General features: G+C 37.3%; 1 protein-coding gene across 3 annotated transcripts in view; it reads left to right on the top strand.

The window, feature by feature from the left end:
- Positions 1-26,429, top strand: part of lrp1aa (low density lipoprotein receptor-related protein 1Aa) — a 296,995-nt gene that overhangs the window by 236,754 nt on the left and 33,812 nt on the right. For 2 of the 3 annotated variants that reach the window (XM_052110997.1, XM_052110998.1), the window contains 19 exons: positions 48-188; positions 1,583-1,773; positions 2,286-2,469; positions 5,084-5,169; positions 5,266-5,385; positions 6,016-6,203; positions 8,399-8,604; positions 10,157-10,345; positions 10,621-10,769; positions 12,206-12,299; positions 12,429-12,545; positions 15,232-15,351; positions 15,577-15,699; positions 17,465-17,590; positions 20,070-20,186; positions 23,232-23,338; positions 23,767-23,899; positions 25,311-25,433; positions 26,164-26,286. In XM_052110997.1, coding sequence (XP_051966957.1) covers positions 48-188; positions 1,583-1,773; positions 2,286-2,469; positions 5,084-5,169; positions 5,266-5,385; positions 6,016-6,203; positions 8,399-8,604; positions 10,157-10,345; positions 10,621-10,769; positions 12,206-12,299; positions 12,429-12,545; positions 15,232-15,351; positions 15,577-15,699; positions 17,465-17,590; positions 20,070-20,186; positions 23,232-23,338; positions 23,767-23,899; positions 25,311-25,433; positions 26,164-26,286 — 2,637 coding nt within the window. The remainder of the gene's footprint in view (positions 1-47; positions 189-1,582; positions 1,774-2,285; positions 2,470-5,083; positions 5,170-5,265; positions 5,386-6,015; positions 6,204-8,398; positions 8,605-10,156; positions 10,346-10,620; positions 10,770-12,205; positions 12,300-12,428; positions 12,546-15,231; positions 15,352-15,576; positions 15,700-17,464; positions 17,591-20,069; positions 20,187-23,231; positions 23,339-23,766; positions 23,900-25,310; positions 25,434-26,163; positions 26,287-26,429) is intronic. The other variant, XM_052110999.1, reaches the window with a different exon arrangement.

Here is a 26,429-nt window from a genome sequence, read left to right on the forward strand (position 1 = left end):
TATTATTTACAATACTGTATATTCAGTCTGTAATTTTGTCTTTGCAGAGTATCCTGCCTGTAAGGCAAATGAGTTCCGCTGTGATAACGGCCGCTGTCTCATCCAGAAATCCTGGGAGTGTGACGGAGAGTTTGACTGTCATGATCACTCAGATGAAGCTCCAAAAAACCCTCAATGCAAAGGCCCTGGTACAAAAAAATAACAATATTCCTGCTGTATTACTTGATAACTGGGACTTAAAATTTTCATAAAATGTTCTTAAATATGAAGGTATGACAGTTGTTTAAATGTTCCTTCGAACGATATATAAAACGTCCGTACACATGAAGAAATGTTCCTAAATACATCCCACTTTATAAATCGCAATTCAACTATCCTAATGTGGCGAGACAGAATATGGTAAATGCACATGCGCATGTTATTCATTCGTTGATTCGTTCATATGGAATGTTATTTCTGTGGTTTTGTGCTGTAAATCCACACCATTCTACAACCAATAACATGTTCTTGCTAAACCTTTTTTCCAAAAAGAGGTTCACATGCTTGTTTACATTTAATTGAATATGCATAGTTTAGCTACATTTCAATTATGTTCTTTTCCCGTTATGTTCTGCTGCATTTTAGTCTAATCGTTTGTTTTTATTTATGTCCTCAACAACATAAGACAAGAGGCTGAAGGATTAATTGAACAAAACAAAATGTTGGCGAGTTTCATGTTTTATATGAGACTGTTGCTCTGTCTTTTAAATCTGTAAATTGATTTTTCTATGTTTAACTATCTCTCCTCCTCCTCGCTCCAAAAGTGCGCTGAACATATTACACACCGTATATTACTCCTGTCTGTTATGTCGTAGGTCTCAAAATTAATTTATTATGGAAACGTGCAGACAGAGCTAAATAATTAGTCTGTAACAGCGGATTTCCAAAATAAAACATATCTATTACGCATAATTTATAACACCACATTCTGAATAATTTTGGAATATTCCTATTCCGAATATTAAACGTGCTTATTCATATATTAATAAATTCAGTCAGTCACTGATTCAGATTTGCCTCATTAAAAATTAAAAATCAAGTCAGTGGGCACCAGCACTCCAGAGCGTAAGCACAAAACATTGACGTAACTGCGTAGGCCGAACAATGATCACAAGTATTAACATAACTTGAATTAGACAATTTACAATTTTGGTTTCTAATTATCTCTTGAATTTCACCAATAACACTGCACAAAGCACACTGAGAATGACACAAAGTGTACCATTACTGCAAGTGAACCTGTATTTACTGTTGTCTTGGTTGTGTTTTCTTTAACTTTGTGTAGTTTTGCTCATGGTTATTGAGCACCTGTCACATAATGTAGAAAATTAGAAAAATATTGAATATTTATAAATGACAAAAAATGCAGTATGAGTAACATTAGAAAGGTTTTGGAAGACCAAAGGGTTAAAATTATGATATAAACCTGCTTTTTATAGATTGGTAATACCGTACCATTATCTTCAAATCAATTATACGTATATTACTGACGTGAATCTGTGAATGCATTTAATGATTCTTCCTCTTTTTTTTTTACTTCAAGCAGAGAAGAAATGTAATGACACGGCGTATGCGTGCAGGAACGGTAAATGCGTGAACGAGACGTTATTGTGCAATCATAACGATGACTGTGGTGATGGTACTGACGAACTGAACTGCTTCATTAATGAATGTCTGAACAGTAAACTGAGCGGCTGCTCTCAGCTGTGTGAAGATCTAAAGATCGGCTTCAAGGTAACGACTCATATCGCTCTTATATGTGTTTGGACACTATAGAAAATAAACTCCCTGTAAACGCACTTTCACACCCTCACGAGTTTATTTCATTTGTTTACTAACAATGTCCTACAGTGACTATACATTCATCACAGGAGAATTTGCTGGGCTGAGGGGCAGTCAAAGGTTTTGCAGAAATTAGTAAAACATATTTATTATGATATATTTTCATGTTTAAATGTTGAAAGTTAAACAATAAATTGATACATAAAAGGCATGGTAAAATGTTTCTAAGTCATTTTTAATGTGACCTTTTTTCACAAAAAGAAGTGGTAAAATCTGTTACTGTTGTTTAAAAAAAAAATGAAGCCTTGAAACATTAAAGCACCTGAAGTTGAAGAAACGCTCAACAATATGAATTCAACAGGATCCCTTTTAATATTCCCTGAATGTAGGCTATTATTTGTAGATAATGCACAAATAAATGCTTGCACAAAGTGATCCTGGTGTTGTGTTGTTTGTGTCTCCAGTGCAGATGTCATCCTGGCTTCAGACTGAAGGATGATGGGAAGACGTGTGTAGATGTGGACGAGTGCACAAGCATCTATCCCTGCACACAGCACTGCATCAACACACATGGCAGCTTCCGCTGTCTATGTGTGGATGGGTTTCAGCTCAGTCCCACAGATCCCACTATATGCAAGTCCACCTCGGGTATGACTCTCAAAGCCCACCTTCCCTACATAGTTCTGTGCATCGTTTCCCAATGACAATCGATCTTAGCGGTTAAGAGCATTTTCTACGAACGATTTTACTAACGTGCTAACTAACTAAGTCGCTGCTCATGCGACAGTGCTGAAATGTGACTGTAAATAGTGCTGCTCGTCATTGTAACTTCATTATATTTGTGCGTAACTTTACAATCATTTGTAATTTACCTCGCTAATATTTGTTTAAAATATTTTCGGAAATGTTTGACCTAATTAACTATATATTTTCCTATTGTTTACAATGATTTTGTGCAGAACGATCCATTTCTTTTACACAATCTTCCATAATCAGGTGTGCATGTGTAATATTTTGTTTTCACACATCGATATTCTCTCGATATGAAAACTTCCAGGATTAGTGAAGACAGCGGAGGCCCTTTGTATGATCCTGCTAATAACAAGTATTCATTGAATGTTATGAGGTTTATTGTGTTTTCACACAGGAAAATAATGAGAGGTTTAGAAGATACGCTTTAGGGACATTTACCAATAAATCGGAGTTCTGCTCTTTACTCCCAGACTTGATTATGGTGACAGCAATGCTGCATGTGCAGTGCTACACAACTTGTAGTGCTGGCGAGAGTGCCTTTAGGTGTCAGATAGGAAGAGGAGACAAGGATTAGCCAATATATACTGACGATTGTTATGCAGATATTAACTTTTGTCTCCTCTCTCTGATTTTAATGTATACAGTTGTCTGCTTCAATCATGCCGCCACTTTGCTGTTACCAACTATCCTGATATTAAAGTTTTAGCATAAAATGTATTATAGGTGTTTCAATGGTATCAGGTGTAACTTCGCGTTTATCCTGCAGGTTTCTGCATAAGTCTGTCCTTAGTTCTGTACAAGAACTCCAGAGAAAAATCTATGAGCATCAAGTTAATGCTTTTGAAAAACGGGCCACAAATTTAAGATGAATCGTTAGGTGGATTCGGCAGTCTACTTATGCATACAATGCTTTTGGGAAACAAGGCCCTGGACAGTGAATTTGCACATGATACTTTATTAGATCGGGGACCCACTTTATTTTAGGATACTTTAACTACTATGACTTAAAGGGAAAGTTCACCCAAAAAAAAATTATTTTGTACATCCCAGATGTGTGTCTTTCTTCTGCAGAACAAGAAACAAAGATTTTTTGAAAAATTTCAACTCTGTTGGTCCATTCAATGCAAGTACATTTTGGCCAGAATGTGAAGCTCTAAAATGGACATAAAGGCAGCATAAAAGTAATCCTTATGGCTCTAGTGGTTTAGAAAACAGATCAATATTTAAGTCCTTGTTTACTATAAATATTACTCCCTGCCCAGTAGGTGGTGAAACGAACAAAGAATGTGAGTTGCCAAAAGCAAAAGAAGAAAGTGAAAGTGAAGATTTATATTAAAAAACTTAAATATTGATAGGTTTATGACCCACAGCTATCATATCACTTAAGACATAGATTAAAATACTGGACTGTGTAAAAGTATGGATTATTTTTATGCTGCCTTGATATGCTTTTTGGACCTTCAAAGTACTGATCACCTTTCACTTGTTTTATGGAAATACAGAGCTGAGAAACTATTCTAAAAATCTTTGTTTGTGTTCAGAAGTAAAAACAGTGATTCAGATCAGGGATGGCAGAAGGGTGGGTAAATAATGAGAGAATTTTTGGGTGAACTATTCCTTTAAGCATTTGATACATTGTGCTTGTTATGTACATACAGTATGTGTTGTTGCATTGTACTTACATTAAAAGTACCTGCATTTAATAACATCTGTAGTCACACTGTTAACCTTACTCCTAACCATACCCCAACCCGTATCCTAAACCCTAACCTCTACTCATAAACTTTCTCGTACCTCAACCTCAGTAGCAGCACGTGTAAATCCCGTAAGAAATTTTTAGAACAGTGTGTAGTTTCACAATAAATATATTGTATGTAATTTAATGTTAGTACATAGTAGGTAAAGACACCTAATATAAAGTGGGACAAAAGAAGGTTATGAATCATATGTTATGAACATTTGGTGGAGAGATATGCTCTTACTGCACTATCTGCACTATCTGTTGAATTGTTGGTCTTTGTACATACTGTTTACTCTAGACGGCATAGGTATAATTTTCATTAGGGACATTACCCACAATAGCCTATTTTGTCTCACCAATTGATGTATTCCATATGCTATTTTTAGCAGAAGTTTTCATATGGTTCGTGTAATCTAATGAGTGGCGATGTCGGCAGTTGTCATCAGTGGATGATCGTTTCATAATAAGACAATGTTTTCTCACACTCACAGTGGCTCCACAGGCATACTCCATGTCTCTATAAACAGCACTGCCATGCCCCACATCACCATCACCACCACCACTTGTTTTTCTTTTTTTTTTTACATTTCCAGAATTGGATATCAAAGTTTTTAAAAAAGCAACCCGTTCTGTAATACCTAGCTGTTTTTGACCACAAAAGTGTATTTTTATGTACACCCTTATTGGTGCTTATCCATATCTGCAGTCATGAAATTGGAAGACAATTTGAAGCACTTTCCATCCTCTCTCACTTCCTGTTCTTTACAGATGAGGAGCCGTTCCTCATCTTTGCCAACCGTTATTATTTGAGGAAGCTCAACCTGGAGGGCTCAAACTACACACTATTAAAACAGGTATGATTTTAGACCAGAGGACGATTTGCAACCTCTGCATGGTACATTTAAAAAAAAAAAATGCCATTGTTTCTCATAAATGGTCTTTATTTGCAGGGTTTGAACAACGCTGTTGCTTTAGATTTCGACTATCGGCAGCAGATGATCTACTGGACAGATGTGACAACTCAAGGCAGCATGATACGACGAATGCACATCAACGGTAGCAACGTTCAGGTGACATTTGTGGAACTGTTTCACAATTTTGAATGCATCAACATCAAAGCCAGAAAGATACACTACGTAAATATGACAAAATGGAAACGAGTGCTTGGCCAGCATTGCGAGTGCACTGTCCTGATGAACATTCTTAACATATGCATGTTCTTGGCAGTACCAAACTTTAGTATCCAGTAGGGGCGATAGAGTTATCTTCAAATGTCTTTGCCATTAAACTAGATGTGTTATTTCGGTAGCTGTAAATAAACATGTCAACAGTTTAACTAGATTGAACATAATTGCTCAGCAAGATTCTATTCAACCTGCTGCTTTGCCATGACAGTAGTTGACCTAAGAGAAAAAACTGGCCATAGAAGAAGACGCAATATGTTCTGTTAATGTTCGCTATAGCCCCCCTACGGTGGCAACACAGAGATTGCAACGTGTATACGTTGTATACCACAACACACAGGAATTAAAGCACATTGGTAAAGCTGGTTGATCAGCATGGTCTTTCTGATGAAGTTGTTTAAGCTTGTTTAAATGTCTGGTGGGGACACCAGCACACCAGCATCCCATGAACACGACATAAGTTGGACCTCATCTTTTCGGGCAAATAAACTAAACCTTGGATTGGTTCTTTGGCAGGTTCTCCATCGCACTTCTCTCAGTAACCCTGATGGCCTGGCTGTTGATTGGGTGGGTGGAAACCTGTACTGGTGTGATAAGGGACGGGACACTATTGAGGTATCAAAGCTAAATGGAGCTTACAGGACTGTGTTGGTTAACACGGGACTGCGGGAACCCAGAGCCGTAGCTGTGGATGTCCGCAATGGGTAAACAATGACTGTCACTTGATCAACGTTATTTATTCTTTAAAAAAGCAGAACTTCAGTTACAACTCTGTTATGTTGTGACAGTGTTGACCCTTTAAAAATAATGGTATCATACTGGCATCGAATTTGAAAGAGTGACATCATCAAAGTCTTCTCTTAAAGGGGGCCTGGGTAGCTCAGTGAGTGTTGACGCTGACTACCACCCCTGGAGCCACAAGTTCGAATTCAGGGCGTGCTGAGTGACTCCAGCCAGGTCTCCTAAGCAACCAAATTGGCTCGGTTGCTAGGGAGGCAGATGTATATATATTTATAAATATAAAGTATTTATACCCCAGTGCAAATAGTGTCAGATACTATTTGCACCCATAATTAAATACTAACATAGAGTATGGGCATCACTGCAGTGTGTTTATTGTGTTTATTTAGAGTTCTACAGACACACTACATTAACTGCTTTCCCTAAACCTAATCTTAACCTAACCTTAAAAAATAACCTTGGTTTTACTACAGTTTCACCATAGTATTTTTGGTTAATTTACATTTACCACAAAATTAACAATGGTTGCTATATTAACAACATATTACTGTACTCGTCATTCACCGTGACCAAATCACTGCATTGAAATAAACATATTAATTTGTATCTATTATTTTAAGTAGTATTATATTAAATATTAAGGGTGGAAAGAAAAAATCAGATGGATCAGATGGATTCCAAAACGTGGATTCGAAATCCGGTCGCCAGAACAACACCATCTTTACTCCTCACACCAGTGCAGCGATGTCTATTGTTTGGTTTGTTGTATATATTTCAGTGGTTCCTCCAGACTATTGGGGTGCTAAATAGCTGTACTGTGTGGCAGATGCTGCTTACACCGGGGTGCAAATAGACACTCCGAATTTTATTCTATTACAATATGTGACTTTTTGCGATTTATTACACGGTACACCGAAACTGAGTGATACCACCAGTATTTACCTCTTATTTTAGATGTGATAGGGACATTTGTTAAAGAATACACCATTGGAAATGCCATTGAAATGCCAATTATCTAAACATTGTGGGGGGAACATCTCCTTCTATTCTGGCCCATCAATGTCTAAGGTGGATTCTAGTACTTTGAGCCTGAGTTGGGAAAATGTGACCCCTGGGAAGTTCAGCCGTAACATTTTCAAATGAAATCCAGAGCATCTTTTGTCTTTTTATCTTCTGTTTCCCTCATAAACACCTGCCTTTTGAATCTTTTATTCTATGAGCATCTCCTTTTTTCTCTGCATGTGTTCTTAATCTAGTGTGCCATTATCAAAACAATTTAAAGGCAATGAACAGAAAAACAGTACCATCTAAAGATGTTACTGTGATCAATATCCTACTATCATGTAGATACATCTTATATTGTTTAATGCTGAATTGCAGCAGTCATCAGGATCAAATGCCTCCAGCCAACTAAAACATAATGAAGTTGGAAGGCTAATTCGCATAATTCGCAATGCACCCCAGTGCTTCCCATATACAGTAGGTCCAGTAATGTTTATATTAATGTATTTGGGAAGCCATAAAATTCAGTTTAATCAGTTTAAGAGCATGTATGGGGGCATTATCACCCCCATTTGGGAACATCATAAAGTCTCATTGGCATTATCTGATCCTGTAAAATGGTGTCACGTTTGTCAGTTATTGCAGAGATAATGAATTGAACCTAACCATGTTTGACAGTGTCCAGCAGACATTGCCTTTCACACAGATCATTCACAAAACCATTCTTATCTAAATTGTTGCACTGGATTGAATTCCACAAATTACTTGAATGGTTTTAGAAATTATTTACTCAGAAATTAATATTTGTTGTTATTCATAGAGACCAACTACATCCATCCTTTTATTCTCGAGACTCTTGAGTTTTCCTTCACACACTAAATAACTTGTAATTTGACCTCTTTGGGACTTATGTTGTTTTGAAACCTCACATATGAAAACACTGATTGTCTGAGCTCTTTTACAGTCGGCACATACCTAAAGTAATTAATCTTTGCGTTCAAAGTTTTAATCGAGTTATCTTAAATTGCACCTTCTTTTTCAAGAGTTGTTTGCATGATTTTGTCCCCTCGTTGTCCCTGTCTGTACTAATAAGTCTTGATCATAGGTGGATCATAAACTGTAAGTGTGTTTATAATGTTGTTTGTGTATGTACTAGATACCTGTACTGGTCAGACTGGGGTGATAATCCTCATATCGGGCGTATTGGTATGGACGGCACAAACAGAAGTGTAATCATACAGGATAAGATAACCTGGCCCAATGGACTCACTCTGGACTTCATCAATGACCGGATATACTGGGCTGACGCAAGAGAAGACTACATCGAGTTTGCCAGCTTAGATGGATCCAACAGACACACTGGTGAGGACAAGCATCCAAGCAGTTACTCTTCTGGAATTGCATGTTTTATAGTTTGTCAGCTTCATTATAATGCCAACTCATTATTGTGTGTTCTAACAAGTATGTTCTTTCTGATCCTGGTTAATCATAAAGGCGGGTGCACACTGTACGATTTATAATAGTCCTTCATTATTGTTGCTTGCCAGACTGTACGATATAAACGCATTGATATCACCATGACACACTGTACGACTTTATGTCAGACTGCACGATACACATTGTAGCCGACTGTGGTCCCAAACGTCCCGATCAGTGAACGTGTCTCACGTTACGGGAGTGTTGCGGAATAGAAGTGAAACGGCGAAATTTGCCCACCACGGAGGAGCATATGTTTTCTACGAGCATAGGCTGTTGAGAAAACAAAAAAGGTGAGATATAGGACGTATTTCTCCTCTTTTAGATTAGTAACCTACAGGCCACGCAAAATTTGGAAAATTCATAAAGGCTGATAATATATTACGCTTCCAAATTCCCTATGGATAATGCACAAACATGACGTATATCTCTATAATTGTATCCAACTGTATTTGCTGATTTGGATTAAAACGTCCCATAAATACTGACCTGTATAAATTGTTCAATCTATCTATTTTATTTTATATATTTATTTATGTATTTATTAATTTATAAATACAATTGGTGTGATGTGAATCTTAACTAAAGAAGTTTACAGACATTTAAAGTAAATTTATTACAAGTAAAATAGTAATTAAAATAACGTTGTGAAGAAAACGCATGATACATGTAAAGAAAAAACAAGAAAGTGCAATCATTTATATATTTTAATTTTGTAAGCTCTGTATTTATTTAATTAAGAGAATAATGCTGTCATATTGCTGACGTGTTACACTTTTCTCCAAGTATTTTCTGCTTATTTATTTTATTAAAACTTTATTTATGAAATGAAAAGAAGGAAAAACTTTGAAAGTGCTTGAGTAGAGTGATAACTGGGCACAAATGTTACTATGGTGGTGCAAACACGGAGCAGGTGTCTTTGAGAGCGGAATATCTCATCTGGCCGTTGTAATAGCAGTCACACTAGACGCTACGATGCTAAATTTCAGACACTGCCCAAATTTCGTCGGAGGCTAAAGATCATCGCAAAGGCTATTAGTCGGCTGTCTGTGAACATGTCACACTGAACTGTGCCTTGAGATTGATGAGAGAAATCCTTTAGGATTCCCGAAATTTGTCTCAGATGGCAGAATCGTGGCCAAAATCCTACAGTGTGCTGCCGCCTTAAGGTAAGAATTATGTGTTTCGTTTTGTTTTGTTTATTTTGTTTTTGCTTTGTTTATTAGTTTTTTTTGTTTTTTTTGCTTTGTGTGTTTTTTGATGGTTTTGTTCACAGTTTTCAGAAATGATTTCAGAAAATGTTATGTCCTTGTTTGTTACCATAATATTATGGACTCAATGAACATGTTGAAAATGTGAAAATGTTTTTATGAATGTGTTCTGCTGTTGTTTGTCAGACAAGTTTGCTTGGTGAATAACTCCTGTGTTTGTGCTGCAGTCTTAAGTCAGGATATCCCACACATATTTGCCATGACTCTGTTTGAGGAGTTCATATACTGGACAGACTGGGAGACCAAATCCATCAACAGAGCTCACAAGACCCTCGGCACCAACAAGACTATGTTGATCAGCACCCTGCACCGACCCATGGACATCCACATCTACCACCCTTACAGACAACCTGAGGGTCTGTACACACATATATACACTTCTCAAGACACCATACACTTTTAAGGGAAACTGACTTCATACATCCACTGAAAATCATCTTGATCATCTTGAAAGTTCTAGCAGCATTTGCTTGCAGATGCCACTTGCTTGGATATTTTGATATATTTATGGGGCTACTGTTTTTTGTTATCATTTTGGTGTTTTTAATGCATATAAAACTGCTCAAAACCACATAAAGTCTTGACTGAGTGGAAGATTTAATGTTATTTTTTCTTTTTTCTCCAACTGTAGTCACAAATCATCCATGTCAGACAGATAATGGTGGCTGCAGTAACTTGTGTCTGCTGTCTCCTGGTGGAGGTTATAAATGTGCCTGTCCCACTAACTTCTACCTGGCTGCTGATGGTAAACAGTGTATGTCCAACTGCACCGCTAGCCAGGTGAATACAATGAAATTAGCATGACCTAGCATCACCTTAAATTACTTAAGCTGTATTTGGCTTAGCGTGTGAAATTAATTTTCACAATATCATAATGCACGGTATGAAAATGTTTTCCTTCTGAAATTTGCTATAGAAAAATATTGGTGGAATTTTTAGAATGCTGGCTAGATAGTCCTTAAAAAGCAGTGACTTCAGAAATAGAGCTGAAGAGTTTGTGTGTATGGTCTGAAACGAAGTAAGAAAAGTAAGAAAAGAAAAAGAAAGCTAAAAGTTTAAATTTATAGTCTATAGATTTTCAGGGAAAAGATTTCTCTCTCTCTCTCTCTGTCTCTCTCTCTCTCTCTCTCTCTCTCTCTCTCTCTCTCTCATATATATATATATATATATATATATATATATATATATATCTCAGCTTTACAGTGAATTATGCTGAAAAACCACCATAAAATCCACAAATTACTTAGAAAAGAAGTTAGAGGTTAGAAAAGAAAAAGAAAGATTTAAAAATGTAATTTGTGTTTAAGAAGAAACTGAAAACCGAAAATGTTTTTTATATCTACCCATCTATATATCCACAATTATCCCCCCCACCACCACCATTTTCCCGGCGGGCCGATGCGCTTTGGGGCCGATCAGGGGCAGACTGGCCATCGGGAGAACCGAGCAGGCTGGTGGGTCGGCCGCAAAACAGGCCGAATGAGCCGCGATAAGCTAAAATGATCCGCCGCATTATACAGAACGGACCACAATAGTTGCTATGTAAAATCCCAGGCCGATTTATCTTCCCAGTCTAGCCCTGTGTGTAGCCTAATGATACAGACAAAATCGCTGGTTAAATCCTGCTGTAATTAATTGATATGCCTTTAACGGTGCACAAAGTGTTTATTATTATTATTTGCTAATTGCCAAACTTTTAAACATAAAGAAATGAATAGTACTTTTGAAAAATATGTTTAAAAATGATGCTCACTCACATTCAATGAATATTCTAGTCTATCAGATAAAACTGCTGTATTCTACATACATATGGTGCTGGGTGAACATTGATGAGTACCACCATGTTGAGATCATATGTCCAGCTGAATATTGCTCGCTTTATCTCAATTCATCTCAATATCAGTCCATTGTAAATGGACACTTTCACTCAAAGAAAAAATGAATCATGGCCGTGCTTTTTTACAATGACATTGTTACTGAGAGCTTCTGTTGTTTGCATGATGCTGCATTTACACTATTTGATGGCACCTATAAGTTAGTGCTACTGTAACTTAAAGTTTTTACTTTAAGTTACAGTAAAATCAAACTCATTGGGACTTGGCAGAAATGAGAGTCTTCAGTTAAATATCTAATATTAACCAATAAATAAAAAAAATCACTATCATCGACCGATAAGCTAACAAAACATCTTGCATTGTTTTAAAATCTCTCATCAGTTTGTCTGCAAGAATGACAAGTGTATCCCGTTCTGGTGGAAGTGTGACACAGAGGACGACTGCGGGGACCGATCAGACGAGCCTGCCGAATGCCGTGAGTCATGAGGGGGATTGTGGGAAACCCAGCAAAAGTCTCACAATAACTCAATGTGACCACATAAGCTAACAGATATGTAATAAAAGCGTATTTGTCCTGTGCATGTATGAATATTTCTGTCAACAGCGGAGTTTAAATGCAGACCTGGTCAGTTCCAATGTGGTACTGGTATCTGTACAAACCCAGCGTACATCTGTGATGGAGACAATGACTGCCAAGACAACTCTGATGAAGCCAACTGCGGTGCGTTTCACCACACCCTCACACTGTTTATCTGTGCAGTACTTCTAAACATTTCATGTCAGTTTCAACTCTAAATTTAGATTGTATGAGCCGTGTATGAAGTAAAAAAGATGATATAAAAGGAATATATGACAGTACACACACCTTTGACAGCACATATGTGCTTAAAACCCGTAAATAGCCCACAGTTGTGCTTGTGAAGTAGTGAACTGCATTACTTGGTGGAAGAATTGTTTATAGAGCGCAACAGTTCCCCGCTCACTTATTCAGTGTCTGGTTCCAGAAGTATTTTTCTTCTTCACTTTTACTATAAGCTTTTCATAAAAATCCTCCATAAAAGAGTTCTAATTTATGAACCAATCCAACCAGCTCTGAGGTGAATCTCACAATTTGTTTTGAGGCAAAAAAGTGATTGAAAATCGGACAAAAAGACAAAGGTATAAGGCTGTGTACTTACCATCTTTTATAATGGCAGGCGCTACAATCCCATGAAGCCTTATGAATTATGTACTGTAATTGAATAATAAATGATGGGATTATATACAATTAGTAATTTTAGGTTGTTGATTATAAGTATAGAAACAATATATTTTACATTTATTGCAAAATATTCTGATATGTACAAATAGATAGTATTTTAAAGGTGAAGGGACACCAACTAGATTACGTCACTCACAGTGCGTCATGGAAGTGGGCAATCCCTCCGAGGCAAATTTCACAGGCTTTGATGCCTGCAGTTCTCTGATTGGTGAAGCTTTCTCTGCTGGACGATGGGTACTGTAGTTGTTCAGCATGAGTCCCGTTATCAAACACAATTTTTAACCAATGAAGTTGATATAACTGATGGCTTCAACAGAAGCATATATCGTAGATGAACAACCTCTGAGCTAAAGGAAGGTCTGTATTGAAATGTTGAAAATCAGTTAGTCTATGGAAGATTTTAATTGGATTTTTACTTCCGGAACCACACTGTTGCGCTCTGTTGTGCATATGATCAGAGACAGTTTTAGGGGGAAAAATATGGACTCTAGAAAGCTCATGCACATTATATGGACAAGCTTTAACAAAATTAGGTTTTTGGCATGATTTAAGCCAAAGTCATTCCAGCAAGTCAGTCCACTGTCGACCATCTTTGGAACGCTCTTTGGACACTATTTCCGTCATGCCAGTGCAGCTCCTATCTACTACAATGGGGAAAGACCAAAATCTCAAAGACTGTTGGTCAAGATAACGATCAAAGAACAAATTTCAAATCAGCAATCAAATCTGACAATGCTGGTATCTTAAATTGTGCTTCATTACCTCATATTATGCCAAAAAACAATTCCCGGCTTATGCTCATGTGTGTTCTCAAGTTGATTGACAGGTGATATCTGTATCTAAAAGGTGATTCGCTCTTTTATCTGCTTTGTGGGATTTCCTTTCTACATCCGTTGACCGTTGGGTGCTAGAATTCCTTGGTTGGGTGTTCCAATTTCTCCATGAATTTTAATAGAGTGGCCTGTCTCTGCTAAATAGTCTCTGTTTAAGATAAAGAAGCAGAAATAGGGCTGGGTAATGATACAGATTTCTCAATTCAATTCGATTCCGATTCACAAGCTATCGATTTGATTTTGATTCGATTCAGTACCAATTCATATGGGTTTATTTCGGTTATAATGTCTTTTGCTTAGATAAATTATCTCACAGCTCACATTTTGGCTTTTTTTTTTTTATGAACAAATAATGTATTCAATCAATAAATAAGGTATTATATTTCATATATTATTTTTGCGAAATATTTATTGTTAAGTTGCATCATTTGTAGTATTTACATTGATGTGTAGAATACGTGCTAAAACCGGTACTATCTCTTTAACAAAAAACTGAATTTCTGTAAACAGCATTTTAAATGAGCGCATATTAACTAGAGAGGACACAAATGACTATCGCATTTGCGCAGTGCATGATTAGAATTAAAAGTTTTTCAACAACTGACAATAAAGAACAGAAAGGGGATTAAAAGAGACAGTATTCAATGACAAATGGCTTGCGTGTTTCTCGTCTTGGACACACATTGCACACCAACTTTTACTCTCAACACGCTGTGAAAGGATCTCGATGCTGGACCCTTCACGACTAAACCACAATTACTGGAGAGTGAAATTTAACCATTTACCAGCCAGTTGCCAAATATATTCGCTTTAGTCATATAATGCAAATGTGAGTGATTTCATCTCATTGTAGTAGAGGATTGTGCATTGAGTGAAAGATTAATCTAGGGATTTAAGAATCGACATCATTAAATTTTTATCGGAAAAACAATATTTTTAGCCAACCCTATAAAGAAGCGTTTTTTGTGTGTGTGTGTGATTCTGACAAGTTTATGATTGTTTTTTTTTTTCTTAATGTCCATATTGATTTTATGATTATTATCATTGATTTTAAATGTAACTATTAATTAAACATTGGTGTCTTTTGTCATATATAAAAGTTTGCATTGTGCCTAACACCTCTTACCCATGGTGAAATTACTTTAACACTCGAACCTCCCATTGCTTATTGCTTCAATACACATTACGTGTATAGATTTATACGGAAAATGTTAGTACCTCATCTGAAGTACCGGCATTAACCATATCAGTGATGTAATCTTATGTGATGTTTTGTAAGTGTTATGACTGCACTAACATGTGTTTTCTTGCAGATATTCACGTGTGTTTGCCGAGTCAGTTTAAATGCACCAATCCCAACCGATGTATTCCTGGAATTTTCCGCTGTAATGGACAAGACAATTGTGGAGAGGGAGAAGATGAGAAAGACTGCCGTCAGTTTCATTACTCTGCTATTCCATTTTGTTTCATAATTTCAGATTATCTGATTGATTTTGTTGCTGCGGTTTCTTCTTCAATAATGTAGTGAACATGGATGCATTTTTCAAGTTACATAGTTATTGTACAAAAACACATTTTGTCATATGTTACATGTGCCAGAAGGCAGACTATATATTTTGAAAATGTCATTGAAGTATGGTGTTTATTTTTGTCTGTAGCGGAGGTGACGTGTGCACCTAACCAATTCCAGTGTGCCATAACCAAGCGCTGTATCCCACGTGTGTGGGTGTGTGATCGTGACAATGACTGTGTCGATGGATCTGATGAACCCGCCAACTGCAGTAAGACCCTGACGTCATGTCTGTTAGAGATTAGATATATGACACAAAAATAAAATTTTACACAATATTTACTCCATATTCACTCAAAAATATTGGAAAACAGAAAGGGGGGAAAATTCGCTGAACATTTGTCCCAGTGCAATCCCCTGCTTCTTAGGGTGCCCACACACTAGAGAAAGCTCCGATGGAGCATTTGATTGATAGGAATGCGGTAACTCTGTTTTGAGGGGTTTGGAAAAATGAATGCTGACATAAAGCCAATTGTTCTTTGCCCGGTGAAAGGAATGTCTATACCAGGGGTGACCAACCCTGCTCCTGGAAAGCTACCTTCCTGCAGAGTTTAGATCCACCCTAATCAAACACACCTGAACCAGCTTATGAAGGTTTAGGATTACTTGAAAATGACAGGCAGGTGTGTTGGAGCTAAACTCTGCAGGAAGGTAGCTCTCCAGGAGCATGGTTGGTCACACCTGGTCTATATTGTCCACGTTCACCGATTGCTTTTCAAAATTGAATTTAGGAGAAATGGGTTGGTGTTCATTTTCTGTTGATCAGGGCAGAAGCATCTTATCGAGTGATGGGCAAAATTATTATAACCAGGTCTTCAGATGTCTCCACATGTGCCTTATAGTCAAGCCCATTTCAAGTCGATTCAGGTGCTTGTGTCACAGTAGTGAAGTGATGCTGAACAGTCCTGGCAGAGTGTGCCAGATTCTGGTGTTCTGCTGCGTCCTCCGCAGCCTAGCACTCTGAACCAGGAAATTTGCTATGCAAATTATGTTCAGAACAGGTGTTTTGGATGCATTTGTGTCTTTGTCTGATTTGCATTTTGTTTTAAAAGTGAATCGGATGCTAAAGCAGCGCAGATTTCTCATGCAAAAAAACAGCACTTTCAGCAGGCATAATGCAGTCATTGTTAAATCCCCCCAAAGTCTTTATTGTCCACTGATTAAGCTGTCGGTAGATGTTTGAAATAAACGGGCACTTTTATATTAATTTAACAATGCATTTGGTGATCTGGAAACAGTTGTCTTAAGTCCGATGAAGACGAATGAGAAACATTAGTGAAATATCGCAATATATCATAGTTTTGAATCACAAAACACAAAATAATCACAATAATTTTGTATCGTGACCTAATTATCGATATGATATCATATCGCCAGTTACCTCGTGATTCCCACCCCTAATATAGAATTAATGTAGTACTTAGTTTGATGTGGAAGAACTTGACTGGCTTGAACAAATCGTAGACCTGAACCCCACAGAACACCTTTGGGATAAATTGGATGCCGACTGCATCAGCGTCTGACCTCCTTGATGCTCTTGTGTCTGAATAGGAACAAATCCATGCAGCTATATTCCAACATCAAGTGTAAAGCCTATTCAGTAGAGTGGAAGATGTTATAGCAGCAAAAAGCGGTTATGGTTTTGAAATTAAATGTTCAACAAGCACAATTTACTTTATTCACTGATGGTTACAGTTGTTATTTGTGGCTATCGTGAGAATACAAAAGGGGCATGGCTTCGGTTATTCATCCATACACAAAGTATTTCAGCCACTTCTGTAAGCTGTTGTGTGATAACTGGAGAATCACACCTGCTGGTAAATACTGTTGTCAGTCTCAATAGTTTATTTTGGACACTCTGCATCTATCACTGACTGATCATCAGCAGTTAATTATTGGCTTTGACATCAATACCTCAATTCTTTCTATTCTCTCTTTCTCTCTCTCTCTCTCTCTCTCTCTCTCTCTCTCTGTAGCTCAAATGACATGTGGTGTGGATGAGTTCCGTTGTAAAGATTCTGGCCGCTGTATTCCAGCCCGCTGGAAATGTGACGGAGAAGACGACTGCGGCGATGCTTCAGATGAACCCAAAGAAGAGTGTGGTGCGTCTATACAGTCATACAGCTTACTGGAGTAACATAAACCGATAGACAGTATGAGACCAGCATCTAGACACTATTGTTCAAAAGTTTGGAAGCACTAATAAATGTATTGTGTTTTTGAAAGAAATTGATGCTTCACCAATGTAGCATTTCATTGATAGAAATACAGGCAAAAACAATAATTCTGTACATCATATTAGTTTGAAACAATTATTTCCTCTTTTTATATATTTTACAATTACATTTTTATCTGGAATGGCAAAGCCTTATTTACGGCCGCCAATATTTATAAACTACTAAAAAACACTGTTACATAATCCTTAAAGGAATATTCCAGGTTCAATACAAGTTAAGCTCAATCGACAGCATTTGTGACATAATGTTGATTACCACAAACATTTATTTAGACTCATCCCTCCTTTTCTATAAAAAAAAGCACAAATCGAGGTTACAGTGAGGCACTTACAATGAATGTGAATGTGGCCAATTTTAAAGGCAGAATTGTGAAGCTCATAATTTTATCATTCTTTTGTTAAAACTTGAGCATTATTTGAGACATTAAGTTGTTAAAATTGTCGTTTTTACAGTCGTTTTAGGGTTTGTTGACATTACACAGTCATGGCAACAAAGTTGTAAAAATGGCTATAACTTCACACAGAAAAGGTTAGTAAGTGATGTTATCACACTGAAATCATGTTTACATGCATATTGTTTATGTCTTGAGGCTATACTTTTGAAAAAGAGGGTATTTTAACATAAAAAAATTGGCCCCCACTCACTTCCATTGTAAGTCCATTGAGCTTTTTTTTAAAGAAAAAAAGGGACGTCAAAATGTATTTTTATGGTAATAAATATTATGCCACAAATACTGTCGATTGAGCTTAACTTGCATTGAACCCGGAATATTCCTTTAAGAAAATCTTTCTAATGTACAAAACGTTTGAAACAGTTCAAAATGTGTGTGCTGTTTGAAAATGTTTGTGAAGTGTGTTCATCTTTATACAAAGTCTTATGAGACTTAGAGTAATCTGCTTGGTCTTCACAGCTGTCATTCCTATAAGTGAAGGATTCTTTGAGGAACAGAAAGTATGATGAACCGCATTTATTTGAAATAGAAACGTCATGATTACTGTTGTAACCTCCGTTCCCCGATGGAAGGAACGAGACGTTGTGTCGATTGTAGTGACACAAGGGGTCTCATCTGAGAGCCTCGCATACCTCTGAACTTGAACTTGAGAAAAGGCCAATATCAAGTTGGCAGACAGAATTTGCATGCCTCGCCCCCGGACATACAGGTATAAAGGGGAGCGAATGTCAGACAGGTTTTCACTGAGGAGCCGAGAATACGGTTACGGCGCATTACAATGGTAGGGATAGTGACGTGGCAAGGGGAATTCCTTCCATCGGGGAACGTCAACAGTAACAACAGTAACCATGATGTTCCCCTTCTTTCACTCACTCGACGTTGTGCCAATTGTAGTGACACAAGGGGTCCCACTTCAAAACGCCATGCACTACCCATGTTACATGACTGCCGAGCCAGGTGCAAGCTGGCTGCTGCGTGCAAGAAGCATCTCTGTCGGCAGCACTTAGCCCTCCCCAACACCCCCAATGAAGGTGTCATGTACTGCTCTTAGGTTCTCAGTACCCGTACGGGAACAGTCGACATGACTTGTATGGGAGCCAGCCAGCCTCAGCCTTTTCTCTCTCTCTATGTTTCTCGTCATAGTGTTCAAATGCGGCTGTGGCTATCTTAACGCTATAGATGCGTTGGGGAAGGCGTCCTTTCTTGTTCCTTTAAAGGCCCTGTGGAGGCCACGACCTGCCCAGACTGGGGGGAGGTAACTCGTGGCCAATACATACGGGGGTTGTCAAGCCAGCCATGGACATGGTGTGGTGGCAACTCCTCCCTATAAAGTTGTGTACTGAAAAGGAATGTATATGTTGCTCTTTTACCAGAAAACAAACTCTTTTAGAGGACAATAAAACTCTTTCAGAGAAGTCAACTCTTTTAGGAGAGAAGCGCTGTCGAAGCGCCCAGGGGCAGAGTCTGCACAGCCTGCAGAGGAGAAAGCCGCTGGAATGCGCCATCAGATCCAGCAGAATTTCTCTTGCAGAGGTGGGTGAAGCAGTCGTGACACACAGCTCGCTGATCACACAACCACTCGGCTCCGAAGAAAAAATCTGTCTGGCATTTGCTCCCCCGCTCCCCTTTATACCTGTATGTCTGGGGGTGGGGCATGCAAATTCTGCCTGCTAACTTGACATTGGCCTTTTCAAGTTCAAGTTCAGAGGTATGGGAGGCTCTCTGAAGAGACCCTTTGTCACTACAATCGACACAACGTTGAGTGAGTGACAGAAGGGGAACTGTAATTTTATGTAATTTAATGCTTAAAAATAAATATCAACAGACATTGTATAACTGTTGCAGATGTCACACTTTAATATCTGATATATAAGTCATAATGTGTATATGCAGATGAGAGAACATGTGAACCATACCAGTTCCGCTGTAAAAACAATCGCTGTGTGCCTGGCCGCTGGCAGTGTGACTATGACAACGACTGCGGAGACAACTCAGACGAGGACAAGTGTGGTGAGTTTATACAGTCCGCTGCACATGACACATTAAACATGAGCACTGAGACCCAACAGTTCCATACAGACTGAAGACACACTTTAAAGACACATGTCCAAAGTCAATCATGCTACATGTTAAACTTCCACATGAATGACAGTAGGAAAAGTAAAGTATTGCAAGAAAACATGTTCTTTATCAATATTTTTATATTATTTTCCAGTAAAAAAAATCTAAAAATCCTTAAAACAAGATACATTTTCTTGAGAAGCAAAATGACAAAATATGAAGTTTTATTTTTTTAGAGAAATCTAACTAAATATAGCTCTTCTGTCACTTAAATCATTCCGGTTATGATAAGAGTGATAGCTCATCATGTTGGCCAAAAACACTCATCTGTTCAGTGTCAGTTGTATTAATTTTGTCATAAGCACATTGCTTATGAACATGATCTTTTTTTTTCTTTTGTGCATGTTTTCATTTTGTCCAATCATTTACGTGTCCACATATTGTGTTTATTTCTCATTTCATACTGGCACATTGATGTGGTTTAGAGGTAGGTTTCCATTTTCAAAATGTTCAGTACAGTGCCTGAAAGTCCTTTCAGTAGCAGCTCGCTGATGGTATTATTGGGAGGCTCATACAATATTTTTTTGTTTTTTGTTTTTGTTTTCTGTAACATTTTAGAAATAGTTTACCCGAAAATTTAAGTTCTGTTGTCATTTACTCATTCTCATGTCATTCCTAACCCTTTTTCAGAGTGACTAACTGCACCCAGGTATAAAAAGAACCTGCCACATAGTGCAGCTATTTGTACCCCAAAAGTCTGGTCAGTCTGAGGTGCATAATTGGTGTTGCTTCAATGGCACAGAGAGAACAATAATGTAATAGTGTAATAATGCTTTTATTCGTGAGCGACCGAAGTTCGGAGAAGTATTTAATCACGTTCTTTCTTGGCCACAGTCGCAAGGGGTGATGGCTTTCTCCTGAGGCTCATCATCGGTTGTCTCTAGATTGTATTGCTCCTTTGATTTATAGGTAGGGTTAAGCCCTAATGGAAATTAACTATGGTTTTACGTTAGTAATATTGTAGTAACCAAGACTCTTGTCAACTTTTTTTTTTTAGGGGGGGACCATGGCTTTGATAAAATGAACCATGGTTTTAATATAGTAATACTTTCATATCCAAATAATAGCCATGGTTTTATTCTATTAATGTTTTAGTAACATGACTGAAGTAACCATTTTTAAAGAGATAGTTCACCCAAAAATTACATATCTCTCATCATTTGCTCACATTCATGCCATTCCAGATGTGTATGACTTTCTTCCTACAGCAGAACACAACTTAAGATTTTTAGAAGAATATCTCAGCTCTGTTGGTCCTCACAATGCAAGTAAAATGTGACCAGAACTTTAAATCTGCTTAAATCACATGTAGTCAGCATAACAATTATTCATATGACTCCAGTGAGTTAATCCATGATTTAGAAGATATATGATAAGAAACAGATCATTATTTAAGTCCTTTTTTTACCATAAATCTCCAACTTTGACCAGCCCTGACCAGTAGTGGTGTATGTGCATGAAGAATGCAAATCGGCAAAAACAAAAGAAAAGGAATGTGGAAGAGAAAGTGGACGATTATAGGAAAAAAGGACCTACAGAGCTATTCTTCTAAAAATGTGTGTTCTGCAGAAGAAAGAAAGTCATACACATCTGGGATGGCATGAGTGTGAATACATTTTTGGGTGAACTCTCCCTTTAATTTTGTGGATACTTTTATTTAATACAAATACCATAGTTGAACAGTGGTTACTGTAGTAAAACCATGGTTAATTTGTGGCGGTAAGGTTGAGGGGTTGGGGTAGGTGTATGGTTCTGGTAGGATTCCAAATTCAATAAACACACACAGAAAAAATTTAAAACGGGGTCCAAAACTATGTACCATTATTTGCACAAGAGTTGGGGTAGTCTACAAATAGTATCTGCCACAATTTTTCTTCCTTGGAACACAAAAAGAGAAATTTTGCAGAATGTGTGAGCCGCTGTTTTCCATAAAAATGTAGATGGTGGTTTATACTGCAAAGCCTTATATTACAAGTCTTCTGAGGTCATACGATAGATTTGTCTGAGAAACAGTACGCAATTCAAGTCCTCATTAACTAAAAGAATATTACCCTCCACCGCACTGAGTTCCATTAAAACAATAAAACGTCTATTGTCGTGATTGTTCAGAAGACACATTAGAATCAATGTAGCTTGATGCCATTTACATCAAACTGGCACAATGTGTCTTGAGGCACCATGTTTGAAATGCATGACATGGGGGCGAGTAAATGATCACAGAATTGTTATTTGTGATTGAATTATTCTGTTAATTTGAGAATAACATTCATTAGTGGAGTTATAATCATGATGGATCAATTTCATAATCACATAATGGGACCATAAATTAGATGCAATGACAATAAATTCATGAATGAGCCTTTTCCAATATTCACCAGCTAGCTACTGTGAAACCCATTCCTGCAGTTTGTAAGCAGTACAGTTTTATTTGGTTTTGTTGCCTGCTCCCAAACACCCAAACCTCCATATGTCCTGTTTGAGCTGTATGCCTTTAGAGGAATGTTCTGGGTTCAATAAATGTTTGATTACCACAGCAAATAATCAGAAGTTCATCCACCTGCAACATTAGTCTCACCAATACTACAATTTAGACAACTTTCACCTCAAAATAAATTTTGTAAGGACAATTAATGTAAGAGCTTCTTCAAAAATATGAGCATCACCCTAAATGTGCATGTCCCATTTATTTCCATTCCTGTATGCAGTAATGTATACATAGTTATTTATTTATTTATTTCAAACTGAGGTATTAGTTTATTAGGTACTTTTTTGCTGTAATGGATGATTTCCTTAAAGCCTTGAACCCAGAACTTTCCTTTAACAAGCATACTACCTACAAACCCCTGCTCCCACAGCTGATATTATCATGAATTCTTCCTATGTTGCAAAGATATGATAGAATTAAGAGGTAAGAATTCTATCTTCGTGTGTCAGTGCCTAGACAGTGCTCTGAGAGTGAGTTTGCCTGCACCAACGGTCGCTGTATTGCTGGACGATGGAAGTGTGATGGAGACCATGACTGTTCTGATGGATCTGATGAGGTACATCACACACACATTTACTTTGCTACATAAGTACATGCCATTAGCTTATGTTGTTTTTTTATAGTATATAAAACGAATTATTAGCTTATGTTGTTTTTATATAAAACTAATTATGATTACTTTACACTAAACCAAACTCTATCTCTACTCCTAAAAGATCATTTGCAGTCTTTTTAGCATAGAAAAGTATATTTTTTTCATAATTGTTTTAGCTTTGAGGATGCCCCCAAAGAGAGGTTTGTTCATATTTACATTATACATTGGTATGATTTTGCTAAGTAAACACACACAGGCACACAAAATTATTTATTCCACACCTGTCGCATGTGAACACAATATTTGCATTAAAAAGACTGCCCTCACGAATAATAAATACTATAATACCATTAATAATAAATGCTCATTGTGGTGTATTTGTGTTGCAGCACGGCTGTGATGTGAAGTGTGATAATGATCAGTTCCAGTGTAAGAACGGGCACTGTATCCCGTACCGCTGGAGGTGTGATGCTGACGCTGACTGTATGGACGGCAGTGACGAGGAGAACTGCGACATTGGAGGTTGAACACACAAACACACACACACACAACTTTCCTAACCATAGCAAAGGAATAGTTCTCCCAAAAATGTCATCGTCATCAAACCCGTATGCTGTTTCTGTGGAACACAGAAGTAGGCATTTTTGAACATTCTTTAGGCTTTTTCCATTCAAGGACAGTACATAATGACCACAGCTGTCTGAGTTTAACAAGAACAAAAACACCATAATTGTATAAAAAAAAAATAGTCCATACAATTTGTGCACTATAATCAGAGACTATCAGAGATGGGCCACTTCTATTTAAATGAATGAAAGTGGAACGCCCAACCAAAAAGCTCCAGTGCCCAACGGTCAACAGATGTAGAAAGGAATTCCTGCCTTACAAGTAAAAGAGCTAATCATCTTTAATACAGCCATCACCTGTCAATCAACTCGCTAACGTGTGTGCGCATTAGCTATGCAAGACAGGAAAATTGTGTGTAATCATGTTTTAGCATAATATGAAGTAAAGAAGCACAATTTATGATTCCAGTATTATCAAAGTTTTTTGCTGATTTGAAATATGTCACTTGATAGAAATTTTCACCAACCGTTTTTGAGATTTCGGTGTGCCCCCCATTCAAGTAGACAGGAGGTGAACTGGCATGACTGGAAATAGCCTCTCAAGAGCGTTCCAAAGATGTCCAACAGTGGACTGACTTGCTAGAAAGACTTTGCTATAATCCAAGTTTTCTGAAACCATACGGTAGCTTTGTGTGAGGAACGGACCAAAATGTAAGTTGTTATTCACTGATGATCACTAATAACCCCTCTGCCAGAACTTAGGGATAACATATTAACATAATTCTCACGTTTATATTACAACATATTATATTGTAGTATGACACACCATTTTTAAATGCTTGTCAGGAATGCAGGCTAAAAAATTATTATTTGGTGGAGGGAAAGATTATCAGTGAATAACCACTTAAATTTTGGTTTAAAGTAAAGTTGGAATATGGAGCACAAAGTTTTAATGTGAATTATTCTTATTTTTTTTATTTTTTTTTATTGGCTGATGTGGTCAATCTAAACTGCCACCAATTACTAAAGAGCCTGAATATTCTTAAAAAATTGCAGCTTTTGTGTTCCACAGGGAAAAAAAAACTGCATATGGGTTTGGAATGACATGACGGTGAGTAAAAAATGACCATTTTCAATATTGGTTGAACTATTCCTTTAAACAACAGCATCAAACATGAATCAGTGGCTGCAGTATTCATTAGTGATCAGACTCTTTGGAGAGTGTTTTAGTATGCATGCTGGCCTTTCTGAAGACACGCAGCCAGACACACACACACACTCACACACACAACAGAGTTATGATAATTGCTGTAGGGCTATGCTGGAATGAATACAGATGAGTTACTTTGTGTGTGTGAATGTGTCAGTGGGTCGATACTGCCTCCTGGATGAGTTTCAGTGTAATAACACTCTGTGTAAGCCGCTGGGCTGGAGATGTGATGGCGAGGACGACTGTGGAGACAACTCTGATGAAAACCCACAGGAATGTAGTAAGTGCTTTATTTTCTTACTGCATTATCACTTTATTTTACCTCTTTTCTCCAGACTCATGAATCATGTAGGAGTGAGCAGTATGACCAAAATCCCCAAAATGAGTCATTATATACTGTAACATTATACATATTTTTTTACCACAAATTTAATAAAAAAAGTCTATACATGAAATTCCTTACAAACGAAAGGTAATTCATCTCCTTTTAATTTGATTCTATTTTTATTTGGAACTTGATAGACTAACCAAAATACATGAATTTATTAAATAAATGGATTGTTCTGACTCAAGAATCTAATTGGATGAGTTACATTCAAAGCTGTTGTAAAACAGCCGATATACACACAAATGTAGCTTTGTAACAGTATGAGATTTTCTCCGTATCATCATATTGTGGATTTTAAACACAATATATTGTCATGACGCCCTGCCCTGATGTACTTTATAAATATTGAGGGATTTGAGCCTTGTGTTTCAGGTTTTAAATGGATATGTGTTACAGCGTTATTGTGTAAAAATAAACCATATTCTCTAGACTAGAGACCAACTATTACCAGAACAGACTTGAGTGAAAGTTGTCAGTACGACACATTCAGACATAAAAACAAGTGTCAATACATTTAGATCAAAATGTAATAAAATATTGATAAATACCTTAATAATTAAAAAGGAATGAATAAAGACTTCTGCATCTTCTCATCAAGACTAACCGACTCTGTGTGTTACAGAGGGATTCTACTGTCCTCCCTCCAGACAGTTCCGATGTCATAATAACCGAGTGTGCCTGCCAGTGTCTAAACAGTGTGACGGTGTTGACAACTGTGGAGACAACAGCGATGAACTCAACTGTCGTGAGTAATTGCCACTCTAGGCTGAGTTATTTAAAAACTGCCTTCTTATACAGAGTGTATTATTTACCTGTTAATTTACTCTAAAAGTTCAACATCATTATAATATTAAGATTCACTCTTATTTGTATCAAAGTCATTTTCAG

Source organism: Xyrauchen texanus, chromosome 39, assembly GCF_025860055.1.
Source record: "Xyrauchen texanus isolate HMW12.3.18 chromosome 39, RBS_HiC_50CHRs, whole genome shotgun sequence".
NCBI lineage: Eukaryota > Metazoa > Chordata > Actinopteri > Cypriniformes > Catostomidae > Xyrauchen > Xyrauchen texanus.